Below are 22,933 nucleotides of genomic sequence, written 5' to 3'. Positions count from 1 at the left end.
ATTCAAAAAGTCAAATGGCGCTCCTTCCCTTCTGAGCCGTGCCGTGCGCCCAAACAGTGGTTTATGACCACATATGAGGTATCGTTGTACTCCGGAGAAATTGCCCAACAAATTTTAGCATCCATTTTATCCTGTTTCCCATGTGAAAATGAAAAAATTGATGCTAAAAGAAAATTTTTGTTGGAAAAATTAAAATGTCCATTTTTTCTTTCCACATTGCTTTAGTTCCTGTGAAACACCTGAAGGGTTAATAATCTTCTTGAATGTAGTTTTGAGTAGCTTGAGGGGTGCAGTTTTTAGAATGGTGTAACTTTTGGGTATTTTCTGCCATATAGACCCCTCAAAGTGACTTCAAATGTGAGGTGGTCCCTAAAAAAATGGTTTTGTAAATTTTATTGTAAAAATGAGAAATCGCTGGTCAACTTTTAACCCTTATAACTTCCTAACAAAAAAATATTTTGTTTCCAAAATTGTGCTGATGTAAAGTAGACATATGGGAAATGTTATTTATTAACTATTTTGTGTCACATAACTCTCTGGTTTAACAGAATAAAAATTCAAAATTTGAAAATTGCAAAATTTTCTACATTTTCACCAAATTTCTGATTTTTTGACAAATAAACGCAAAAATTATCAACCTAAATTTACCACTAACATGAAGCCCAATATGTCAAGAAAAAACAATCACAGAATCGCTAGGATCCGTTGAAGCGTTCCTGAGTTATTACCTCATAAAGGGACACTGGTCAGAATTGCAAAAAATGGCCTGGTCATTAAGGTCAAAATAGGCTTGGTCATGAAGGGGTTAATCAATTGGGGGGAAAAAAACGCTGCACAGACGCTGCGGATTTTTCCGCGCTGTTTTCTTGTGGTTCAAAATATGCAGCATGTCACTTCTTTTGTGCGGTTTTCCACCTGCTCCATTCTCCAAATCCGCAGGGGAAAACCGCACAAAAACCGCAAGAAAAAAGGAAGAAATTAGCAGGAAAAATGCAGGTAATTTGACCTGCGGATTTCTTCAATTCTGTGCGGAAACATCCGCAGGGCAAAAAAGTACGTGTGCATTTAGCATAAAAAAAATAAAGACATACTCACCTCTTGTTACTGGGGGCCAGTTGCTGGTGTTACCTGTCCCCATTCCACCGCCGCATGCTGCTCTGTCTTCTGGGACTCTGCAATGACTGTTCAGGTAGAGGGCACGCACTAACCAAGTCATCGCTCCCTCTGACCTGAACGTCACAGCCAGAGGACGCGGAAGACAGAGTGGGGCGATAGAACAGGGACAGGTGAATATCGCATGGCTCCCCCGTCCTCCTCACCCCCTCCTGGCGCGTCTCTGCAGTCCCTGCTTCTCCGATGGTCTCAGGCAGCTCCTTCCAGTGTTCAGCGGTCACGCGGTACCGCTGATTAAAGTAATGAATATGCGCATATTCATCACTTTAATGAGCAGTACCACGTGACCGCTGAACACAGGAAGAGCTGCGGCGCCAGAGACCATCTGAGAAGCAGGGACTGCAGAGACCACGCCAGGAGAGGGTGAGTATGATGTGACAGCCGCGCTCCCCCACTGACTCCTGGGACAATGACTCGAGTATAAGCTGAGAGGGGCACTTTCAGCCTAAAAAAATGGCCTGAAAATCTTGATTTACACTCGAGTATATAACGTAAATAGGAAATCTGACTTTTTTTTGGTCACCGTTACTCCATTAATAACAGTGATCACAACACTGGGGTCAGTAAAAACGACCCGACTCATGTTCTCTGGGGTATCAGCTACCCCTGGTAGCCGAGACCCCGGAGAAATTCTGATTCTGGGGGCGCTATACACTTATTTCTCAGCGCCATTAAAAAGTGGTGCTGAGGCATAAGTACCCTTAACTATTGCCCTTACAAGGCATATTGGCGGTTATTAAGGGGTTAAAGTATTTTTTTCTGGGTGTGTGTTTATATTTTTTTATTACCGGGTTAGTAATGAGGGTGTCTGATAGACACTTCTCCATTACTAACTCCAGGGTTGGAGCCAGCTGTGATTTTTGATAAATCACAGTTGTCATCGACCTCAACTACCATTAACCCAATTGTCACTACACCAGGGCAATCAGGAAGAGCTGAGCTAAGCACCACAATTATTGGCGCATCTAATGTAAAGCGCCAGTTCATGGGTGGCTGTAGGCTGGTATTTTTAGGCTGGGAAGGGCTAAATAAACAATGACCTTCCCAGCCTGATAATATCAGCACACAGCTGTCTGCTGTACCTTTGCTGGGAGACCCCACGTCATTTTCTTCATTTACTTATTAGGTTAATACATATACAGTAAACTACACATGCACGGCACTAATTATATTATCTTAATGTGCTTCTTTTTGAGCCACTCCTTTGTTGCCTTGGCTGTATATTTTGGTTCATTGTCTTGCTGGAAGACCCATTTTTAATGTCCTGGTGGAGGGAAGGAGGTTGTCACTCAGGATTTTACAGTACATGGCTCCATCCATTCTCCCATTGATGCGGTGAAGTAGTCCTGTGCCCTTAGCAGAGAAACACCCCCAAAACATGTTTCCACCTCCATGCTTGACAGTGGGGATGGTGTTCTTTGGGTCATATGCATTTCTCTTCCTCTAAACACGGCAAGTTGAGTTAATGACAAAGACCTCAATTTTTGTCTCATCTGCCATAGCACCTTCTCCCAATCACTCACAGAATCATCCAGGTGTTCATTGGCAAGCTTCCAACGGGCCTGCACATGTGCCTTCTTGAGCAGGGGGACCTTGCAGGAACTGCAGGAATTTAAACTTTTACGGTGTAATGTGTTACCAATGGTGTTCTTGGTGACTGTGGCCCCAGCTGCCTTGAGATCATTAACAAGTTGACCCTGTGTAGTTTTAAGCTCTCACCTTCCTCATGATCAAGGATACCCAACGAGGTGAGATTTTGCACGGTGTCCCAGATTGATGTCGATTGACAGTCAATTATATTTCTTCCATTTTCTTACTATTGCACCAACAGTTGTCTCCTTGTCACCCAGGGATTTACTTATGGGTTTGTAGCCCATTCCACCTTTGTGCAGGTCTATGATCTTGTCCCTGACATCCTTATAAAGCTCTTTGGCCTTGCCCGTGTTGTAGAGGTTAGAGTCTGACTGATTAATTGAGTTTGTGGACAGCTGTCTTCTATGCAGGTAATGAGTTGATTAAGAGTGTCTAACTAGTCTGTAGGACCCAGAACTCTTAAATGTTGTTAGTGGATCAAATACTTATTTCCTACTTCAAAATGCAAATACATTTATATAATTTATACAATGTAATGTTCTGGATTTTGTTTTTGATATTCTATCTCTCAGTGTTAAAACTAACCTACCCTTAAAATTATAGACCGTTCATGTCTTTGTCAGGTGGCAAACTTACAAAATCAGCACGGGATCAAATACTTATTTCCCACACTGTATATCTATTTCTTTGCACATCTAATCTAACATACCAAAGAGACAAAACTGCATGCATCAAAAACCGCATGTTGCAAAAACAAAAGAAAAAACGCAAGTGAGCTGAGGTGCGGGATTCATGTGGAAATTGAGCTGCGTGAAAGCCTGAGCAAACACTGATCATGGGAACATACCCTTAATTGCAGGGGTTTCCCACTACTTTGAAAGGGTAGTTCTAATCTTCTGTCTTCACGAGCACACGTCTCCTCTGCCTTCTAGCTTCCTGCTTGCCAGGGGGCAGTGCGCTCCTGTAGATTGGCAGCTCACACACAGTGACTACACATTTTTTTACGAGACTGGATAACCCCTTTAAGATAGGCTCTGAATATCAGCCGGTAAATCTATACCTATATTTGCAAACCATTACATTGCTAATTGAATTTCCACCTTTAAATGGGTTGCTCAACTATTTTACGTTGACAGGTCAAAAATATCAGCTCAGCGGGGTACTGACATCTAGAACCCCTAACCAATCAGCTGTTACCAGACCATGTGGACAGTATATGGAGAGGAACACAACAGCTATGTCCCAATGTTTAGGTGCCACTGTCGGATACTCAAATGACTAGTCTCTGATCTGCAGTACCATGCAGTGGCCACTAAATGATATGACGACCCTGTGGTGTTCTGTCCCACATCCGGCTCTGCTGATAGTGAGTGATTAGAGGTGCTGGGTGTCAGTCCCCCATTTATCTAGTAATGATGTCCTATCCTCAAGACAGACCATCAGTTTAATAGTAGTGGACTACCCACTTAAGGAATGCGATTTAATAAGCCCTGCAATGGTTTGATGTATAGTCACTGATTCTTTGTATACAGACAGAATTTGGAAGACAGCACAACCCAATAAATCAAGATAAGCAATATGTCAGCACAAACTTTATTGCAAGAAGGTATAAACTGAGGTCAAGTAACACTCCTGAAATTTGCAGTTGGCAACAAAAGATGTCGCAAGGCAACCAACTCGTTCTCAAAGCCAATTCTGCCAGGGTTGGAAAAGTGTTTTTGGGTGACTGAGCTGCAAATGTGGCCTCTATGATGACCAACAAGACTGGTTTTGATCTGGTATAATCTCCAGATCTCAGCAAACACTTGAATGAGCAGTAAGAAGAAAATGTAATTCATAGTTAGTTTTTCTACAGATACAGGCTACATAACACGAGCAGAGAAACTATTACTCTGCCTTCTAACCTGCGCAACCGAAAACACGAGATGTCACCTGTCACAGACAAGCTACGAATAAGAACCCCTGAAAGCGGCGGAAACACACTTGTAATTCATGGAAATGCAAGGCAAGGAGAACCGAGCTGGAGGAGGACAAGCTCTGGAAATCTTACAATGATTAATTGCTAACAGAGTTCTTGGTATTTCAATAACAGGAAAAGCCTTTCAGCATAGCGCTAGAGGCTGAACCATATGCAAACCCTACAGGTCAACATGCACTTCCTCTGCTTCCTGCTTTAGAAACAGCAATTATCACCTACACAGCAGATCACACATGCAATGCTCCCCAGCCGCAGGGGACTCTCCAAATCATGCATTACTACAGACGTTAACCCTTGCCTGCAATCTGAGCTACCGGAGGCAAGGAGTAGTAGTCTCAAAGAAAAAGAGCTGGAACTTGACCTTCAGCTTCCATATAGTCTGTGTCCTATTTAGCAGGGCTGTGGAGTCGGTAAGCCAAACCTGCGACTCCGACTCCTCAATTTCCCTTACACCGACTCCCACATATATTGCTTATATTTAAGTGAAAAATTTATTGTAGTACAATGTGAACATCAGACATTGAATCATTTTTATGATCCAATAATCAAGATATTTAGATAGAACATAATATATATTTATTGGAATACAACTTTAGAACACAAAAAACTGTAATAAATTGTAAATATGTAATACACTATGTAATTTCGATTACATATATACTATTTATCCCAGCTATCAATTGATGTTGATGTGTTACTAAGGACGAGCAACGCCTGTCCTGGGCGTCCTTTTGGGCAGCTATGAGGTGTACCTGACTGGTGCTAAAAAAAAAAGGAGTGTTAGTCTGTGCTACCCGGCTTTCATTCTTTTTGGTACATATAAGATATGGATAGACAGATATGGATATAGCAGATTTCTAATCTGCTTTTGCTATTGAAAACATTATCTATGAGCTCAAAAACCTTTCAGGTGATGCGGTTTTTAAAAAAGCTGATCTGCTTTTGCAGCTGAAAAACGTATCCTCAAAAAACGCAGCAAAAACGCTGTGTGTGAATGTAGCCTTAGATCAGGAATAGAACAGTCATTTATAGGACATTTCATAACTTTCCCAAATTCCTGTGAAAAAATATTCAGCACATTCTGCATTGAATTACTGTACCCAATTTATTATATATTTTAGGAGTCGGAGTCGGTCCATTTTATACCGACTCCACTAAAATGAGCTCCGACTCCACAGCCCTGCTATTTAGTCCAAGAATTCTAAAGTATAGAAATTCATAACCAGACTGCATAGAACTCAGAAAAACACAATCTCTCCAGTCTTAGGCTAAGTTCACACAGGGCGTTTTTGTTGCGTGATTTTTTCTGCAGCAAAACCTGAGTGCTTGGCAGGGAAGAAGCTGGGGCAAAAACGCAGGTTTTGGAGTGGGGATGGGGGATTATTTAATGTGGGGGGGGATTTGGAGTGGGGATGGGGGTTATTTAAGGTGGGGAGATTTGGAGTGGGCATGGGGGTACTTAATGTGTGGGAGGATTTGGAGTGGGGATGGGGGGTTATTTAATGTGTGGGCAGATTGGCGTGGGGATGGGGGTACTTAATTTGTGTGTGGGATTTGGAATGGGGGGATTTAATGTGTGTGTGGGGATTTGGAGTGGGGATGGGGGGATTTAATGTGTGTGTGGGGATTTGGAGTAGGGATAGGGGATTTAATGTGTGGGGAGATTTGAGGACACAATGAAGAGTATGTATGAGGGCATGTATGAGAAAACAGTATGGGGAATGGGTGCCGACACAGTATGGTGAGTGGGGATGGGTGCAGACAGTATGGAAAGCGAACGAGTAAATGTATGTGGACACAGTATGAGTAGCGATGGGAAAAATTTATGCGGACACAGTATTGGGAGTGAGGGTGATGGGATGTGTGCAGACACAGTATGGGGAGTCAGGGGTATGTGTGAGCAGACAGTATAGAGATTGAGGGGGTAAATATATGAGGAGACAGACAGTATGGTGAACAGGTAGGATGTTAGAGGAGACAATATGAGGAGGGAGGGGAATAGTGTGAGTCGACAGTATATTGCATATACTTTTATTTAAGAGCATTATAATGACACTTCTATCTTTAAGGGCATCGTGTGGAGATTTGCTGCAGAAGACCGGAGAAGATGGAAGTCTGCAGAGATGGCTGTGGATGAGAAAACTCGTCATGGGGTCTGGACAAGAAGAAGAAAAGAAGGAGAACGACTCCAGAGACGACGTCATCTATAAGGTACCTGGATGTAAATATTATTTGTGATACTGACTAATTCTCATGTTTTCATTTGTTAGGAGCATAAAAGGGGTTGTCCAGGTTTGTGTTGAGTCTGCAGTCATTCTATGTGACTGCAGACTTCTGAATTCTCACAGTGCTCACTGAACGCTGTTAGGATTCTCTCGTGCCGGTAATTTACATACATGCGGTCACATACTGACTAGACATGTGTGGCCTCACTCAAGGAAAATGAACAGAGCGAGGCCGGGCACGTCTAGTCGGAATGTGGCCAGAAGTATATAAATCCCATGCTTGTGCTGACATGACCGTGTACTCTTGCCACCAGTAAGGGAGAATGCTAAAAGTGTGCAGTGCATTCATTGTGAGAATTCAGAAGCTGCAATGTCAGGATTCAGCTCTGCAGGTTCCAGTAGTCATCACATGGACACTTCACTCATATGCGATTTTCATACTTATGGTCCTGTGACAACAAGCTGCTCTTCCTGCATCTCTCAGTTTTTCACTGAACATTGAGAGAATTAGGAAGAGCAGCTCGTCGGTACATGACTAAGGGCTCATACTCACTTGCGAGAGACTTGCACGATTCTTGTGCGAGTCTCTTGCATGAAAACCAGGCATTGCCGCTGGCACTGGGACTGGAGCGTGTGGCTGCATAGAAATACATGTAGCTGCAAGCTCCGGTCAGAGAGACGGCGGCTGTGCCACATTTTCATGCGATAGACTCGCATGAGAATCGTGCGAGTCTCTCGCAAGTGAGTATGAGCCCTTAGTGTGCAAATCGCATGTGTACTGGGGGGGAGGGGGTTCGCCGAATGGAATTTTTGCCCCGGGTGTCAGAAAGCCTAGATACACCTCTGGGTTTTTCCATTCAATACAATGGGTGAAAAACGCTGAAAGCAGTGACATGCTCTTTGTCCAAATAAACAAGCAATGCACAAAATACTGATGACAAAAAAGCAAGCTGTGTGCAGGAGATTTCTGAAATCTTATAGACATAGCTGGTACTGTCACATTCAGCTGAAACTTAGCATTAAAAATGCATAAAAAATATGTGCAGTGTGAACTTAACCTTATGATTTTTGAAATCACTTAGGAATACATCAAATCTTTCAATGTTATATATAGATTTAACCTACATAAAAGATTTAGTGACTTTACTAATCTGCTTCTATTGACCCTTGGGCTCTGCTCACACGATGAGCTTTTGGCGTGTTTTTGACACTGCGTATTATTCCTGTGTCATTATCCCAAAGTGAATGAGATTTATAGAAATCTCCCGCCCCGTGTGCTTTATTTACTCAGCGTAAACTGAGCTGCGGTGCGTGTTTCACATCTGCAACATGTCAATTTCCCTTGTGGGTACGCTGAGTTTTCTGTGCAGATTTTCCCCACAGACTTGCGTTAGGTGCGGAAACGCATCATTAACGCATGTAATCCGTACCCAAGTATGGCAATAAAGTTTTGTCAAAGCCAAATACCAGGAAGTATCAAAAAAAGCAGCTGTATTTAAAGCATAACACGACAAAAAACACAGTCAAAAACGCGATAAAAACACAATGACAAACCGAAAGTAACCTAATTTATATAGTAGGAGCAGAATTCTGCAGCAACAAATACTCACCAACAGCTCATTGTAGGAACGTAGACTAGAGGCTACTTTTACACTTACTGCATTTTTTGTAGCCCGTTATTGTGGCCTGTTTTTGCGGGCCGCATCGCCGCAATTTTTACGGGCCGCTGCAATAACGGGCCACAAAAAAGCTTGCGGATCGCCTTTTTTTATTTTCCAATACAATTGAAATAGTAATGAAAAAAAAACCCGGCGTTCCGCAAAACCAGAAGTGACGGTGCTCCGCAAAAACAAACTTCCATTTATTTTTGCAGCCCCATTGTTTTTCATTGGGGGCCGTGTTCGTATGCCGTATAAAAGATCGAGCAAGCTCGATATTTTATCACGGCCGCAAATACAGCCCCCAAGGCAGTACGGCACACCGTTGAATTTTTTTAGGCCGATTTTGCTGCCCCATAGGAGTCTATTGGGGCCGCAAAATCGGCCCGCAAAAACACGGTAAGTGTAAAAGCAGCCTAAAAGCAGCTTTAGGCTACATTCATAGGTCCGTGTGAGTCTAACCATCTGAGAGAAGCAGATTTTTTTTTCAGTAGTCACCCTAGTTGCCTCCTAGTTAAATCCCTTTTTTTGTTGTACCTTTTTTTCCATTGTATTAATATGTTTATCTGTAGACTTTTAACAATGCATCAGTTAAAAAATGGATGAAACTGGGAAGGAGCTTTGGAGTACAAAGTACTTCTTCCTAGTTTCATCAGTGTCATCTTTAATGTCCAAGTCTTGTTCGCACAAAACTGATGAGGACAGGACACGGACAGGAGGAGACACGGACTGGTTTTTAACGCCATGCTCAGTATTTGGTCAGTATGTTACATCAGTATTTGTAAGCCAAAACCAGGAGAGGAACAAGGAAAAGTATAATACAAACAGGTCACCACTTCTGTATTTATCAGCCACTCCTGGTTTTTGCTTACAAATATGGAGGTAAAATACTGACCAAATACTGACCATGTGAACATGGCCTAACACTGATATATGTATGGCTAAATGAAACTGTATGGGTCAGTGTGTTAGGAATCTGGTTTCTATCATGCCTATGCGGCAATCCAGATCCTCACATTTGTCTCCAGAGACTAAGTCCTTCTTCCCAGCTTCTGAGCATGCTCCTGGGACGAGCTCCCATTGGAGTTCAGGAGTCAGGTGCTCAGGTCCTGCTCTTGATTCCATTGGTTCTGCTCAAGGCTCTGGAGATTTCCGGCAGGTTCCATACGCTATAAAAAGTGCGCATGGCCATTCCGTCATGCGCTAGTATTTCATACTTGCTGCTGTGTGTTTGCTGATGGATGCTTGGACTGGTGAATGACTCATTAAATACCCCCTTCCTTGGTTATTACGTATGTGTGAGTGATTGTGTTCATCCAGTATTAGCGCCAGCGCGCCCAAGCTTCAGCCTTGCAAGCAGCTAAGCGTCCTGCATCGCGCTGCCAGCGTAGCGGTGCCTTTTCTACGGCTCAGTTCTCGCCGCGCTGCGGTAGCAGCTGTTCGGGCGTTCGCAGTTGCGACGTCCCGCATCCTATTTTTACGGTAGGTCTAGAGGGGATAGTCCTGGTGTTTAAGGCTATTTCTATGACCTCTAATACCGTGTCCACATCGCTGAAGTCTGTGACCCTATACAGTCTCAGCGTTATTTATGTTTTTGTTGGCAGCTCTGTGCATATAACAGAGTCTGCTTTAGTGTACTGGGTGCAGCTAAAACCCTGTGCACATTACCGCCTGAGTGTCCTGCCTCTTTTACCAGCGGTTACTCCATCTACCGCAATGTGGACCCCGAGCGGTGAACGTACTTTATTTTAATTTTATTTAGTGCGTTCCACCGCTCATAACACAGTGGGCTGGTTGAGAAATAAACAGAGCACTTGTACGTGTCACGATGTGTATCCTAAGTTACAGCTTGTATTACGGACCAGACTTGCAGGAGAAATGCACCGTTATGTCATGTTCACACATTTAAGCCTTGATTCCGTCATCACTTTGATCTTGACAGAATTTTGCTGACAATGTAAGTGAATAAGGGATTTTAATCCCTAATCATATGCACTGGAATAAAAATCAGCTTGGAATAATGTGCAATATGGCAGCGGATTCTGCACTGGAAAACTGCTGCTTAGCTTTATCGTTTTACAAAAGGGCTAACTTGGGGTTCAGCCTCCAATTTCTGCAGCAGATTTTCTGAAATATCCACTGCCTGTTGACATCTGAGACAAGTGAACAGAACTTTGCATGACACGCTAATAACAAAACGAATGCATGTTACCAGACTGCACAGAAGAACTTGCCAAAATGGTGCCCCCTTCTTTACGAAGGTGGAATGTTCAAGTGAAGCATGCACTTGCTGTGAATTTAAAGCAGCACTCCTCCTCCTATCAACCTTGTTATCCTATTAATATATTGAAATCGTCATATTATACAGAACTGTGCGCTTACAATTGCTGATTCTCCCTTTCTACCCAGCTAATTCTTCTCTTTTCCATCAGATCTAAGACATCACATAATTAAAAACTAACTAACTGAATCCTTCTAAGCTCTAGGTAGAAACAGGAGGTCACTCTCTGCATGAGTCACTGACAGGTGGGAAGACGGAGCAGTTGGGTCAGGAGTTGAAGAGGGGAATGATAAAATGCAGGGACAAGAGACTTCCTGTTTCTACATAGAGCAGAGAAAACAGAAGAAAAAGCTCGGTAGAAAGGCAAAATGCTGTATAACATGATGATTGCAATATATTAACAGGATACAAATTTTGATGGAAGGAGTACTTCTTTAACAGGAAGGCTGACGCTTCGATCTGGCTAACAGACCAGGGGAGTCCTTTCTATTACATTCATATACCCTACAGTTCTGAAGATGGCTGAATTGTCGGTGCAGTAATTCAAGTGATTTCGTCTGCAAATAAAATCCAAAATGGTGTTCAAAGAGGAATATAGCCCAGAAATATATGCCTGTATTACAGAAACAACATAGGTCCCTGTGAGTTGCTGTTTCCATAACTCCCATTGATTTCTATGAGTTTTGTAACCAGCATGGCATACTGTTCTCGCCAGTTTCCAGAGCTTCACCCTTCAGTGGTAGGAACCAGACAGAGCTAATCCTGTCCTAGTCAAGAAAGGCTGGGATGGGATTAACATGGATTTCATGTTAAATTGGACAGTTAGAAAACATTCTGCAACAGATCTGTATACAAATATAAAGTTCACTATTTCTTGCGACGAATTAAATGTGAAACTTCTTGAGAAATATGAAACTATGCAAGTAGAAAAAAAAACTTAGCAACTTTTACCAGTGGTGGTCTAACCTCTCAGGCTAGGAACAAGAAAAGTGCTGAGAAAAGACAAATGTACCTATAATATACAACTACAGGTACAACAGAACAAAGCCTACTATTCAGATGTAAAGAAATAAACCTGCATTCTTCAATAGGATGTGTATCAGGATCTTTAGAAGGACATCAAAACCTCATCAGTCTATTAATATCACCGAGGTCCTGTTTTCTGGCCATATCGCTTGTCTGGCGATACTGAAAGCTTTGTGTTTTGTTTAGCTGAAAAAAAAAAAGAAATCTCCCACCATAAAACAAAGTGGATGGCCTACCCGCAGTTCATGCACTCTTTGATTTCTGAAGTCCAGGAATTTAGCTGCTGGTCATCTCCAACTTCAAAAATAACTTCAGTTGTATTAACCTAAAAAAAAAAATATAAGAAAACAGGAAAAAAGATAAATATCACAAAACACTCTTAATTCTGGATGAAACCCACAAAGGCTTCCTTTGAAATGGGCTTATCCACATCTAAAAGGGCTATCTATATCAGTGTGTGAGAACATTCTGTCATGTAAGGACTGCATATTCTCCTTAGGGCTGTTAGCGCACATTGGAAGGCTACTGCGACAGACGTTCGCTATTTTGGTTAGACAAAACAGATGTTTTCACTCATGAACCAGCACAAATATTGTCCATTGTCAATTGTATCTCGTTTTTACTTACAATAGAAACGAGTAAAAGGCTTTCCATCAACCAACAATATGCCTTAAGTGGGTTGTCTCACCAAGACAACCCCTGTCCATATGCCCTGTTCTTTGAGAGCCATTATGTAAAAACAGGCGGACCCAGCACCTCTACCTGGCGGACCAATTACATAAATGGTTATTCATTAGGATCGGCGACATGCTGTGCAACAACATGGTGTGCGGCATGCTGACAAAAGCTGATGACATGGGAGTAGGGAAGTGCTGGATTTTGTAGGCAGTCAATATTTTGTTCAGAAAAAGTCTCCTTAGGAAGTTCATTAATACTTTTGAAATCTGTTGAAGAAGGTATGCATGGAGTTTCTCAGAGAGGCAAGACAACTATAAAACTTTAGAGATTAGCATTCATACGACATAATTTCTTACCTCCTTAAGAAAGCAAGTGGGACAATATTTAGCTTTAAAGGGTTTGTCCAAGCATATAAAAATTGGTTTGGATACACCTCAAACTGAAATTAATTGGACTTGCTAGTTTATTTATGAAAGCCTGAATATGGAGCTTGTACCAGAAAAGGTTATGCACTCCTGGCCTAGATCATATGTCAGTCAGGTTAAAAAAACCTCTAAACTGCAACCTCCTATAGTTTCCAAGTATTTCCTTTTTATTCTAAAAACTACCACTAGGTACCACAATGGGGGAACACTTGTGTCCTCAAGTATGCTTATCTCTTTCAGGAATGGTGCAACAAATGCATTTTTTTTTCTGTGGAAATGGAGAATTGGACCAGTATGTGGAAAAATTTAGGAACGTACAGCAATATATGGAGAGGGCAACATTATCAATGAGAGCTTCCATCTGAAACTGCTACACATCCATGATTACATGAACTGCTTTAGAAAAAGTGTGGTGTATGTGGTGACTTGTATATTCCTAAATGTGGAGGAATGTTCCTGGAGTTTAGAAGGATTATCCTATAACAAGTAGGCACTATTAAGTGTACAGGAGACACAAGGTCATTGCCAGCCATGGGGGTATGCAACATGTGCACAGGGCATTTTTTTTTTTTTAGAAAATTGTATAACATTCTTTATGGAGTTTTTATTTGGTCACTGTATGCATTATGTGAAAACTATGTTACTATTTACTTTGGCACTTTTACTGTACAGTTTATTATTTATCCAGAGAATTGTGGTGGTAGCGTTGTAAATGCATTATTAAGTCAATATTAGTTTGACACTATACTGAATAACAGTTATTATTAAAGACCGTCTCACAATATATCATATGTGGAGGCACTAAGAGAAGGTGTCATGTGGGTGGGGGAGGGGAAATCTTCCATCATAGGGTCAGTCCCATGAAAGAACCTGTCCTAGAGGAGAAAAATGGGAATACAATCATTTACAGAACAAAACCTATTGGAGCTATACATTTTCTAATGCTGTTCTCACAAATTTTATAAAAAGACTGAGCCACTATAAAAGACCTTCTATATCCATTCCACCAGACAGTTTTTAAGGTAATAGTTGTCCCTGATGAAAATTTCACCAATGGATGGTCATTTACATGTACTATATCATTAGGATAAGCTCCCTATGTTAGTTACATGGTTCTGTCTTTGTTTTCATAAGCGTTTATCATCATCTGTTGCCTAATTGATGAATGTGTAGATGACGTGTTAGTTGAGTCAGTGTAGTAAGGTAATGGTCCAAGTATAAGGTAAGCACCCCTGAAGAAGGCAGTCTTGATGTGACACTGTCTCTACTGTTGATGTCATTTATTCCTTGATGATTTCAGGACATGCATTGCCAAATGTGGATAAAACTAGAAGGGATGAATATTTGGATCACATTTGAACTCTTTTCCATCAGTGACTATGCTTTGTGTCCCTCAAGAAAGGACATTGATGGAAAGGAGTTCAAACGTCCATCCTTTAGACTCATTTTCACTCAATGAAGTAGATGGATAAGACATGGAGCATGTCTGAATCCAGTATTCATGTAGAAAAGACATAACCCCTTACGAAGTGCTCATTGCACAACATTTTCCTAGTGTGAATATGGCCTACCATTTTAGAGAGATTTCACAATATAACCAGACTGTTTAACATTTTAATATCAATACTATCACAAAGCTGAGCATTCTCTGACACATACTAATGGCTCAAAAGTATTAATGACTCAATTATGAACAGTCCCCCTTGTACATTTTTTACCTATGTTCTCAGTGCTGGCTAAAACAATACATTTAGGCTATGTGCACACGCTGCGGATTGGTCTGCGGATTTGTATCTGCGGAGCCGCAGGTAAAATGACCTGCGGATTGGCCTGCGGTTTTCCCTGCGGTTTATCATCTCTACAATGGAGGAGATGGTAAACCGCAGCAGAATCCGCAGAAAAGAAGTGACATGTCAGTTCTTTCTGCGGATTCAAAACCGCAGCTTTTCCGCAGTTAAAAATTCACAGCATGTGCACAGCAGATTGTAAATCCCATAGGATAACATGCTACTGTACACTGTCTGCAGAACTGCTGCAGTTCTGCTGCAGCCAAAACCGCAGCGTGTGCACATAGCCTAACAGAGATTATTTAAAGATGGAGATGGAGGAGAATGAAGGAACAGACCAGATCTTGCTAAATCTTTTTATTTTCAATCTCCAAATCAGCAGTGCATTCTCTAGTCTAAATCCAGACTCTGACTTTTGGCTTAGTACATCCTTATTCTTGCAATTACAGAACCTAAACTCCATCTATAGTGTTTTTACGCCGGGGGCGTTTTCTGCTCCAGGATGTAATAGCAGACTTGCAGCTGGGCTGTGAGCGATCAGACTGTTCACATCATTCATCTAGCTTCCTGCTGAGGCGGCAGAAAGCTCTGTGAATTGTGTGCTCCCACCATTACTCCTCCTGTCCCCACTCCAGACTTCTAAACCTGAGTAAGATATGGTCAGGCCTGTAATAAACTAAAGGTTATGGATTGAGTTATTTTTAAGCCTGAACTCATTTTTTTATTTTTATTTTACTCACTATATAAGTGAGTAAAATAAAAAAAAATAACCCCCACTGTGCTTACTGAGATGAGATGGAGGGTAGTGAATGCAGATCAGATCCCATCATACAGAATAGCCGTGGTGCACAGCTCAGTACAATGTGTACATCTGGCTACTAAAAGAGCTGATCATTGGGGGTGCCTAACCTTCACCAATCTGATATTGATGACTTATCATATGTATAGGTCATACCCCCCATACACCTTAGATGGCTGTTGGCAGAACAATACATTGGCTCATCTTTCGTCTGGCAGCTATCTCTCCATTATACATGAGAAGTCACTCTGCTAAGCGTTCCCGGGATCTTTATGAGAATGCTACTGCCACATCTGTGGCAGGGGCTTATGTCAGCTAGAGCAAAAGGATTGCTCATCTGCCTGTGGTTCCAATACACATTGGACTGTTGGTCGAATCCATCAACATCGGAAGGTTCAGACATTAGTTTAATATGTAAATGTAAAAGTAGACACATTGGTTTGGCTTTTATCCTAAGTCATGTTAAAAGGCTAGTTAAAGGGTCAACATTGACTTTTAGAATTGCTACTTCCAATGGGTGGCACTAGAATTCTCGTCCTCTTCCTCTCTGAAGAGACTATTTGCAAAGTAGATACAAGACTGAAATTCAAACTAACTGATCATTAATTGTCATCATCATAATTCTTTCTTTCCACTTTTCATATGCAGTATGATAAATTGGAACTAAAGGATTGAGAGAAAGAAGCAAAGGCGAAAATATTCTTTCCTTGTACCTGGGAGCAAAACAAACACCAGACATGGAGTCAGATGCTATAAAAAAAAGAGATCATTGTCAAAGGGTCCTTCAGAATAAAACCTAACGCAGAAGAGAAGACGTCTTCAATTGCAGCCAATCGCTTGCCAGCTTTCACTTTCATTAATAATAATTCTTGATGTGAATGTTTGCCTGGGCTCCAGGCTAAAAATATATACCGTATATACTTGAGTATATGCCGACCTGAGTATAAGCCGAGGCACCTAATTTTGCCACGAAAAACTAGGTCAACTTATTGACTCGAGTATAAGCTGGGTATGCATTGTCCCCTAATCCCTGTCCTTGTATGCAAGGCTTACCGTCCCTATCCTTGTATGCATGGCTCCTTATCCCCTATCCGTGTATGCATGGCTCCCCCATCGCTGTCCTGGTATGAATGGCTCCCCCGTCCCTGTCTTGGTATGCATGGCCCCCCCGTCTCTGTCCTGGTATGCGTGGCTCCCCCGTCCCTATCCTTGTATGCAAAGCTTCCCCGTCGCTGTCCTGGTATGTGTGGCTCCCCCCGTCGCTGTCCTGGTATGCGTGGCTCCCCCCGTCGCTGTCTTGGTATTCGTGACTCCCCCCGTTGCTGTCCTGGTATGCGTGGCTCCCCCCGTCGCTGTCCTGGTATGCGTGGCTCCCCCCGTAGCTGTCCTGGTATGCGTGGCTCCCCCTGTCGCTGTCCTGGTATGCGTGACTCCCCCAGTCGCTGTCCTGGTATGCGTGACTCCCCCCGGCGCTGCCCTGGTATGCGTGGCTCCCCCCATAGCTGTCCTGGTATGCGTGACTCCCCCCTTCGCTGCCCTGGTATGCCTGGCTGCCCTGTTGCTGTTCTGGTATGCGTGACTCCCCCCATCGCTGCCCTGGTATGCATGGCTCCCCTGTAGCTGTTCTGGTATGTGTGACTCCCCCCGGCGCTGTCCTGGCATGCATGGTTACCCCCTCCCGTCCTTGTATGCATGCTCCCTATTACAAAAAAAACAAAACATCCAACTCATCCACCTGCGCGCCTTCGCAGCATCTCGTTACGGCTCCCAGCAGCTCTTCCTGTGATGAGCGATCACGTGGCACCGCTCATTAAGGTAAAGAATATTCCCCCCACGCCTATGGGAGTGGAGACGTGTGCATATTCATTACCTTAATGAGAGGGGCCATGTGATCACTCAGCACAGAAAGAGCTGCAGGAAGCCGGAACCAACGAAATGCAGTGATGGCTCGGAGGAATGTGAGTAGGATGTCTTCTGGAAGCCAGCAGCTGTGGCTGTCACTGTGCGCGCTATAAGAGAAATGAATATTCATTTCTCTTTAGCAGTGGCACAGGCTTTAGTTGCAGCCGTCAGCTTCTACCTCCTGTCACCCATTGCTCCCCCTCCTCTGCCGTCTTTCTGGGACAATTGACTTGTGTATAAGACGAGGGAGGCGTTTTCAGCACAAAAAATGTGCTGAAAAACTCGGCTTATACACGAGTATATATGGTAACTTGGGTGCTTTTGGCTCCTAAATCTTAAAATGTAGTAACTGTTTTCTTAGTAACTAAATAAAACATTTCTATTATTACATTTTAACTTAAGAAAATATTTACACTAGATTGTTGACTGTTCTAAATGAATGAGACAGTATGCAGAAAGCTCCCGTCATAGAAGCAGTTATCGGCACGGTGCTTTCGACTGCATCATGTATGAGACCACAATATGTGTCTGTGCTTCTCCGAATGGTACTTACCTTTAGCACAAATGTGTTAACATTGTCTGGCATCTCCAGGCGGGTGCATTTTCGGATGTCATGGATTGCAGAACAAGGAACCCGTAACTTTGGTTTGGAGCACTGCAGGGGAGATAGAGATTTACTGGTTTTATTAAAAAAAAATCAAAATAAAAGCAAACTATTATTTAAAAACATATTTTGGTGTAAGAACTGTTGATATTTCTACATAAACCTAGAAAATCTAATAATTAAGGTTAGAGTATCCATTAAGATCTGTTCGAGATTTCCATCAAGCTTTCCAAAGTAATTGGCAGCAAATTGCCAACAAAAATACCAGACACTGGAAGAAAATCTAATGGACCTTGTTAGGTCACGTGCACATGTTCAGTATTTGGTGAGTTTTTTACATCAGTATTTGTAAGCCAAGACCAGGGAGTGGAATAGTCAAAGGAAATGTATAATACAGACACGTCACCACTTCTGGATTTATCACCCACTCCTGGTTTTGGCTTATAGATACTGATGTAAAATACTGACCAAATACTGAACGTGTGCACGTGGCCTTGAAATCAATAGTTTTCATCAATGTCATTTTGGATCTGATAACGGATCTGTCACAGTAGTTTTGTCCTTTATCAATCCCTTCACCAAACAGCTTCTACATTTTCTCTCTGCTGACATTGCCATTGTCATCATGGGTGATCTAAATACCCTCAATGACATCCACCTGTCAGCAGCCTCCAAACTCTTGTCACTTGCTTCATCCTTTGGTCTCTCACAAAAGTCCTGTACAACCACTAATATAGACGCACGCACACTGAATCTCATCTTCACTCACCTGTGTTCCCTATCTATCTTTATAACCTCACTTCTCCCCTATCTGCCCACCGTCTACTCACTCATGCTTGTGCTCTCCCGCAGAAACCGTTCAAAACTAGACACTCACACACTCTCTGACTCTCTTCTACCACTGTCCACCACATCTTCATTACACGACACAGCCACAATTTTCCACAATGCCACATGTGCATCAGTTATTGACTCGGTTACCCATCTCGTGCATAGCAGAATGTAAAAAATCAATAGACAACCGTGGAACACCAACCTCCCCAAAAAAACTGTTATTCAACACTTAATTCCCTCCTCTGTCTACCATTGCCTCCTTCTACCTCCCTCATTTCAGCTGAGGACACTGCCTCACATTTCAAAAACAAGATCAGACACATCAGAGAAAGCTTTAAATGTTCAACCACAACAACCTCTCTACATAACAGACCGATGCCCATCACCCACAACCTTCTTTCTCACCTTGACTGAACAAAAGCTTGCTCGTTTTCAATCCAAGTTACATCTCTCCACTTCTGTGTGTGACAATATTCTATCCCACCTCATTCCCCAATCTTACCACCATGATAATCCCAGCCCTAATGTATCTCTTCAACTTATCATTAAACTTAGGTGTCTTCTTTTCCTCTTTCAGCAATGCAACCATCACACCCATCCTGAAGAAGACATCGAATGGCCCAACCACTACATCCATCACCACATAACACAACTCCCTTTTTGTCTCAAGACTTCTAGAAAAGCATGTCCACAAAGAACTTTCCTCCCACCTCTCATCCAACACACTCTTCAAAAATCTACAATCCGACTTCCATCCCCATCACTCCATTGAAACTACCCTAGCCAAAGTACCGTAATAAATAACCTACTGACTGCCAAAACCAACAGACAATATTCTATACTCCTTTTCCTAGGCCGAACCTCTGACTTTGGCATTGTTAAACTCTCCTCCTGCTATAAATCCTTCCTTCCCTTGGCATCAAAGTTTGTGCCCTCTTCATGAAATCCTCAAACCTCACCAACCACATATTTTGTGTCCCCATTTGCCTCCTCATCCCGCCCTCTCTCTGTTGGTGACCCTCAAGGATCTGTCTTAGGACTCATACTTGTCTCCATTAATACCTTGCGCGAGACAACTCATAAAGTCACAGTACTACCTATATGCTGATGACACTCAAATCTACCTCTCTAGCACAAATGTCACCTCTCTGCTGTCCAGAATTTCAGAATGATCATCAGCCATATCCTCCTTCTCATCCCGCTTTCTAAAGCTTAATGTGGACAAAACTGAACTCATTATCTTTTCTCCATCTCACTCAACCTCCCCACCAGACCAATCTATTACAGTAAATGGCCTCACACATTCTCTTGCCTCACAAATTATTCATTTTACTAAATGATAGCATTAACCATTCTATAAGAATTGTAACTGCATGGTACCTATCTTCTTTCATTGGGCTCGCTCACACAGCCTTATATTCACTCATGCGAGAGAATTGGGCTGATTATTCTAATGTCACTCTGATCAAACTCTATCAGAGCTTGAACCGAGTGTCAGTACACTTTGCTCCAATGAGAAAATCAGAGCACAGGTGTGGAGAAGACAGAGAACTTAATTCCTCCATCTTCAAAATTCTCTGTTCCACAGTAATTGGACTGCACTTAGATGATATCCGAGTGCAGTCTGATGTTTCACGCGCACCCATTGACTTGTATGGGTGCATGTGATCCAAAGCCTATCCAAAGATAGGCATGGGAACAGCATGTTAAATTGACACCTCTTATTTCAACACAACACGCAGTCGGCAGGAGCAGTTCAGAAAATATATACAAATTCTACATATTAAACAGTCCTTGTCTCTTTATATCTATACATATAATAACATTGATACACCAGTTTTATAGACCTCAGTTAAATTCATATAAATAGAGAAGAGAAAAAGGACCAGCACATCCAAGCTAGTGTGAACAGGTGCCAAACCAAAAATGTATAACTTGAAAAACTATAAAAAAAATTTTTGGAATTTAGAGTCCTCAGTGGTTGACACCTTTTAATGGCTAACTAAAAAGATGGTAACAAACTGCATGCTTTCGAGACTACTCCGGTCTCTTCATGAGGCATATAGACCAATACAAATTCTGAAAAATCACATATTTATACACAACACAGAACAGAAAGAAATAATGCAATAGATAAGACAAGTGACATGAAGCAGAACTATCATTATGGGAGAGTGATAAACAGTCGTGGCCGTAAATATTGGAACAGTTCATAGATAAGGAGTGTGAAAGTTTTATTGTTCTCTGATTGGGGTCTAGTTCTGTGTTGTGATGCCCCCACAACCAATTCATGGTGCAGCCTTATAGTTTTTCAGGTTAAATTCATATTGTCATGGTTTTATCCTATTATATAGGCCTTTATAAGAGTTATTGCTTGTGTGAAGTATAATGTAATGATGGCAATGTGCACAGGTGTAACGCATTGGCTGCCTTAACATTACAAAACATACGATGGAAGACAACCCACTGTATGTATCTGTATACTTTGGTTTTACGCTGCAGGGGAAGAATAGGCAGAAGCTTCTCTTACAAAGCACATTTTTGTCCTTATTAGGAAGTATGAGCTCTTTTGATTAATATGACAAGAGTTGGATGAGAGAAACTCAATACAGACTTGGATATTGTCTTTATTAAGCAGGCAGTATAGTGATTTTTTACTAAATATATTTCTGAGAACAATGTGCTTCAGGAATGGATTAAACACACATTTTCCAGGCCACTTCGCCACACACACTCTATTAAACTCAACCTCAATAGAAAAAAAAGTTATAGCCTATACAACTGTAGCTCATCTGTCAAGGAAAGAGTGATAGATGGGCATAAATGTTGTGTCTTTACTCCCTACAAGGGTAACAAAGGTATGGATGACCCAAATGGAAGGTTGTCTATGCAAACCATTGATAGAAAGGAGAACCGTGTCTGTGGTACATACTCACAAGCATGCTTCAAATGGATGATGGGCCATGAAAGTGGAATTTTCCCTTTTTTTGCCATCACGTGCATAATAACATACTATGGTTAAGCATCATCAGTCTCTCTGACCACATGATCCTTAAGCGGCTCATATATCATCTGTTATCAGCAGAGCCAATAATTCTTGGATGGCATCTGCTCACAGTCTAACGACTGGCAAATTATATAAGCAATTTAGTTCCAGGGAATAAGACCTACCCTGGAAATAAGCCCTAGCATGGTTTTACAGGATTTTTGGAGTATGCTTGAAATATAAGCCCTATTCCAAAAATAACCACTAGCTACAATCAGGGGCAGGTCAACGTTAGAATGTGAGGGAGGAAGAAACCGGACAATTTCCCAGAGCCTCCGCAATCTTAGGGGCCCCCAGTGTTTCTATTCCAAGGTTATGATTGCTTAAGGACCTTTGGTGGCATCACGGTCATGTGACCTTGATGTCACCAAAGGTCCTTTAACTGCGGCAGTCTAGAGGAACTGAAGAGGAGACCATATATCCAGCGTGTGAATATACAGGTGTATGTATGTGCATTGTGTATATACAGTACATGTGTATGTGCAGCGTGTGTGTATATTCATATGTATAGTTGCGCTCAAAGGTTTAAATACCCAGGAAGAGTCCAGGAATTTACAGTAACTGTTGGCTTTTTGCCAAGAAGAGTGGGCAGCTTCAAGAAAATGAGAAAATAAAGAACCTCATCCACAACTACCACAAAAGACTATAAGCTGTCATTGATGTTAGAGGGGGCAATACATGGTATTAAGAAATGGGGTATGTGAACTTTTGATCAGGGTCCTTTGGATGCTTTGGGTTGTCATTATGATTTTAAAAAGAGAAAACAGTACTTTGACGATAAATGGCTTCACCCAACCATTAACCATGAGTGGAGATAAAGTTTCGGTGTTATCATTCATATTCTCTGGAAAAAAAGCCAAGAAAGCAAAAAATCTGCAGGGGTATGTAAACTTTTTAGCACAACTGTATGTGCAGTGTGCATTT

General features: G+C 42.0%; 1 protein-coding gene across 2 annotated transcripts in view; it reads right to left on the bottom strand.

Moving 5' to 3' along the window:
• Positions 1-22,933, bottom strand: part of SH2B3 (SH2B adaptor protein 3) — a 269,281-nt gene that overhangs the window by 34,340 nt on the left and 212,008 nt on the right. For both annotated transcript variants that reach the window (XM_073564202.1, XM_073564279.1), the window contains exons 4-5: positions 18,079-18,180; positions 12,171-12,259 (exon numbers count right to left, since the gene is read on the bottom strand). In XM_073564202.1, the coding sequence (XP_073420303.1) occupies positions 12,171-12,259; positions 18,079-18,180 (191 nt within the window). The remainder of the gene's footprint in view (positions 1-12,170; positions 12,260-18,078; positions 18,181-22,933) is intronic.

Source organism: Dendrobates tinctorius, unplaced genomic scaffold, assembly GCF_039654945.1.
Source record: "Dendrobates tinctorius isolate UK_male_01 unplaced genomic scaffold, ASM3965494v1 ptg000003l, whole genome shotgun sequence".
In the NCBI taxonomy this organism is placed as follows: Eukaryota; Metazoa; Chordata; class Amphibia; order Anura; family Dendrobatidae; genus Dendrobates; species Dendrobates tinctorius.
The sequence above is the reverse complement of the archived record's forward strand: the minus strand, read 5'-3'. Positions and strand labels throughout refer to the sequence as shown.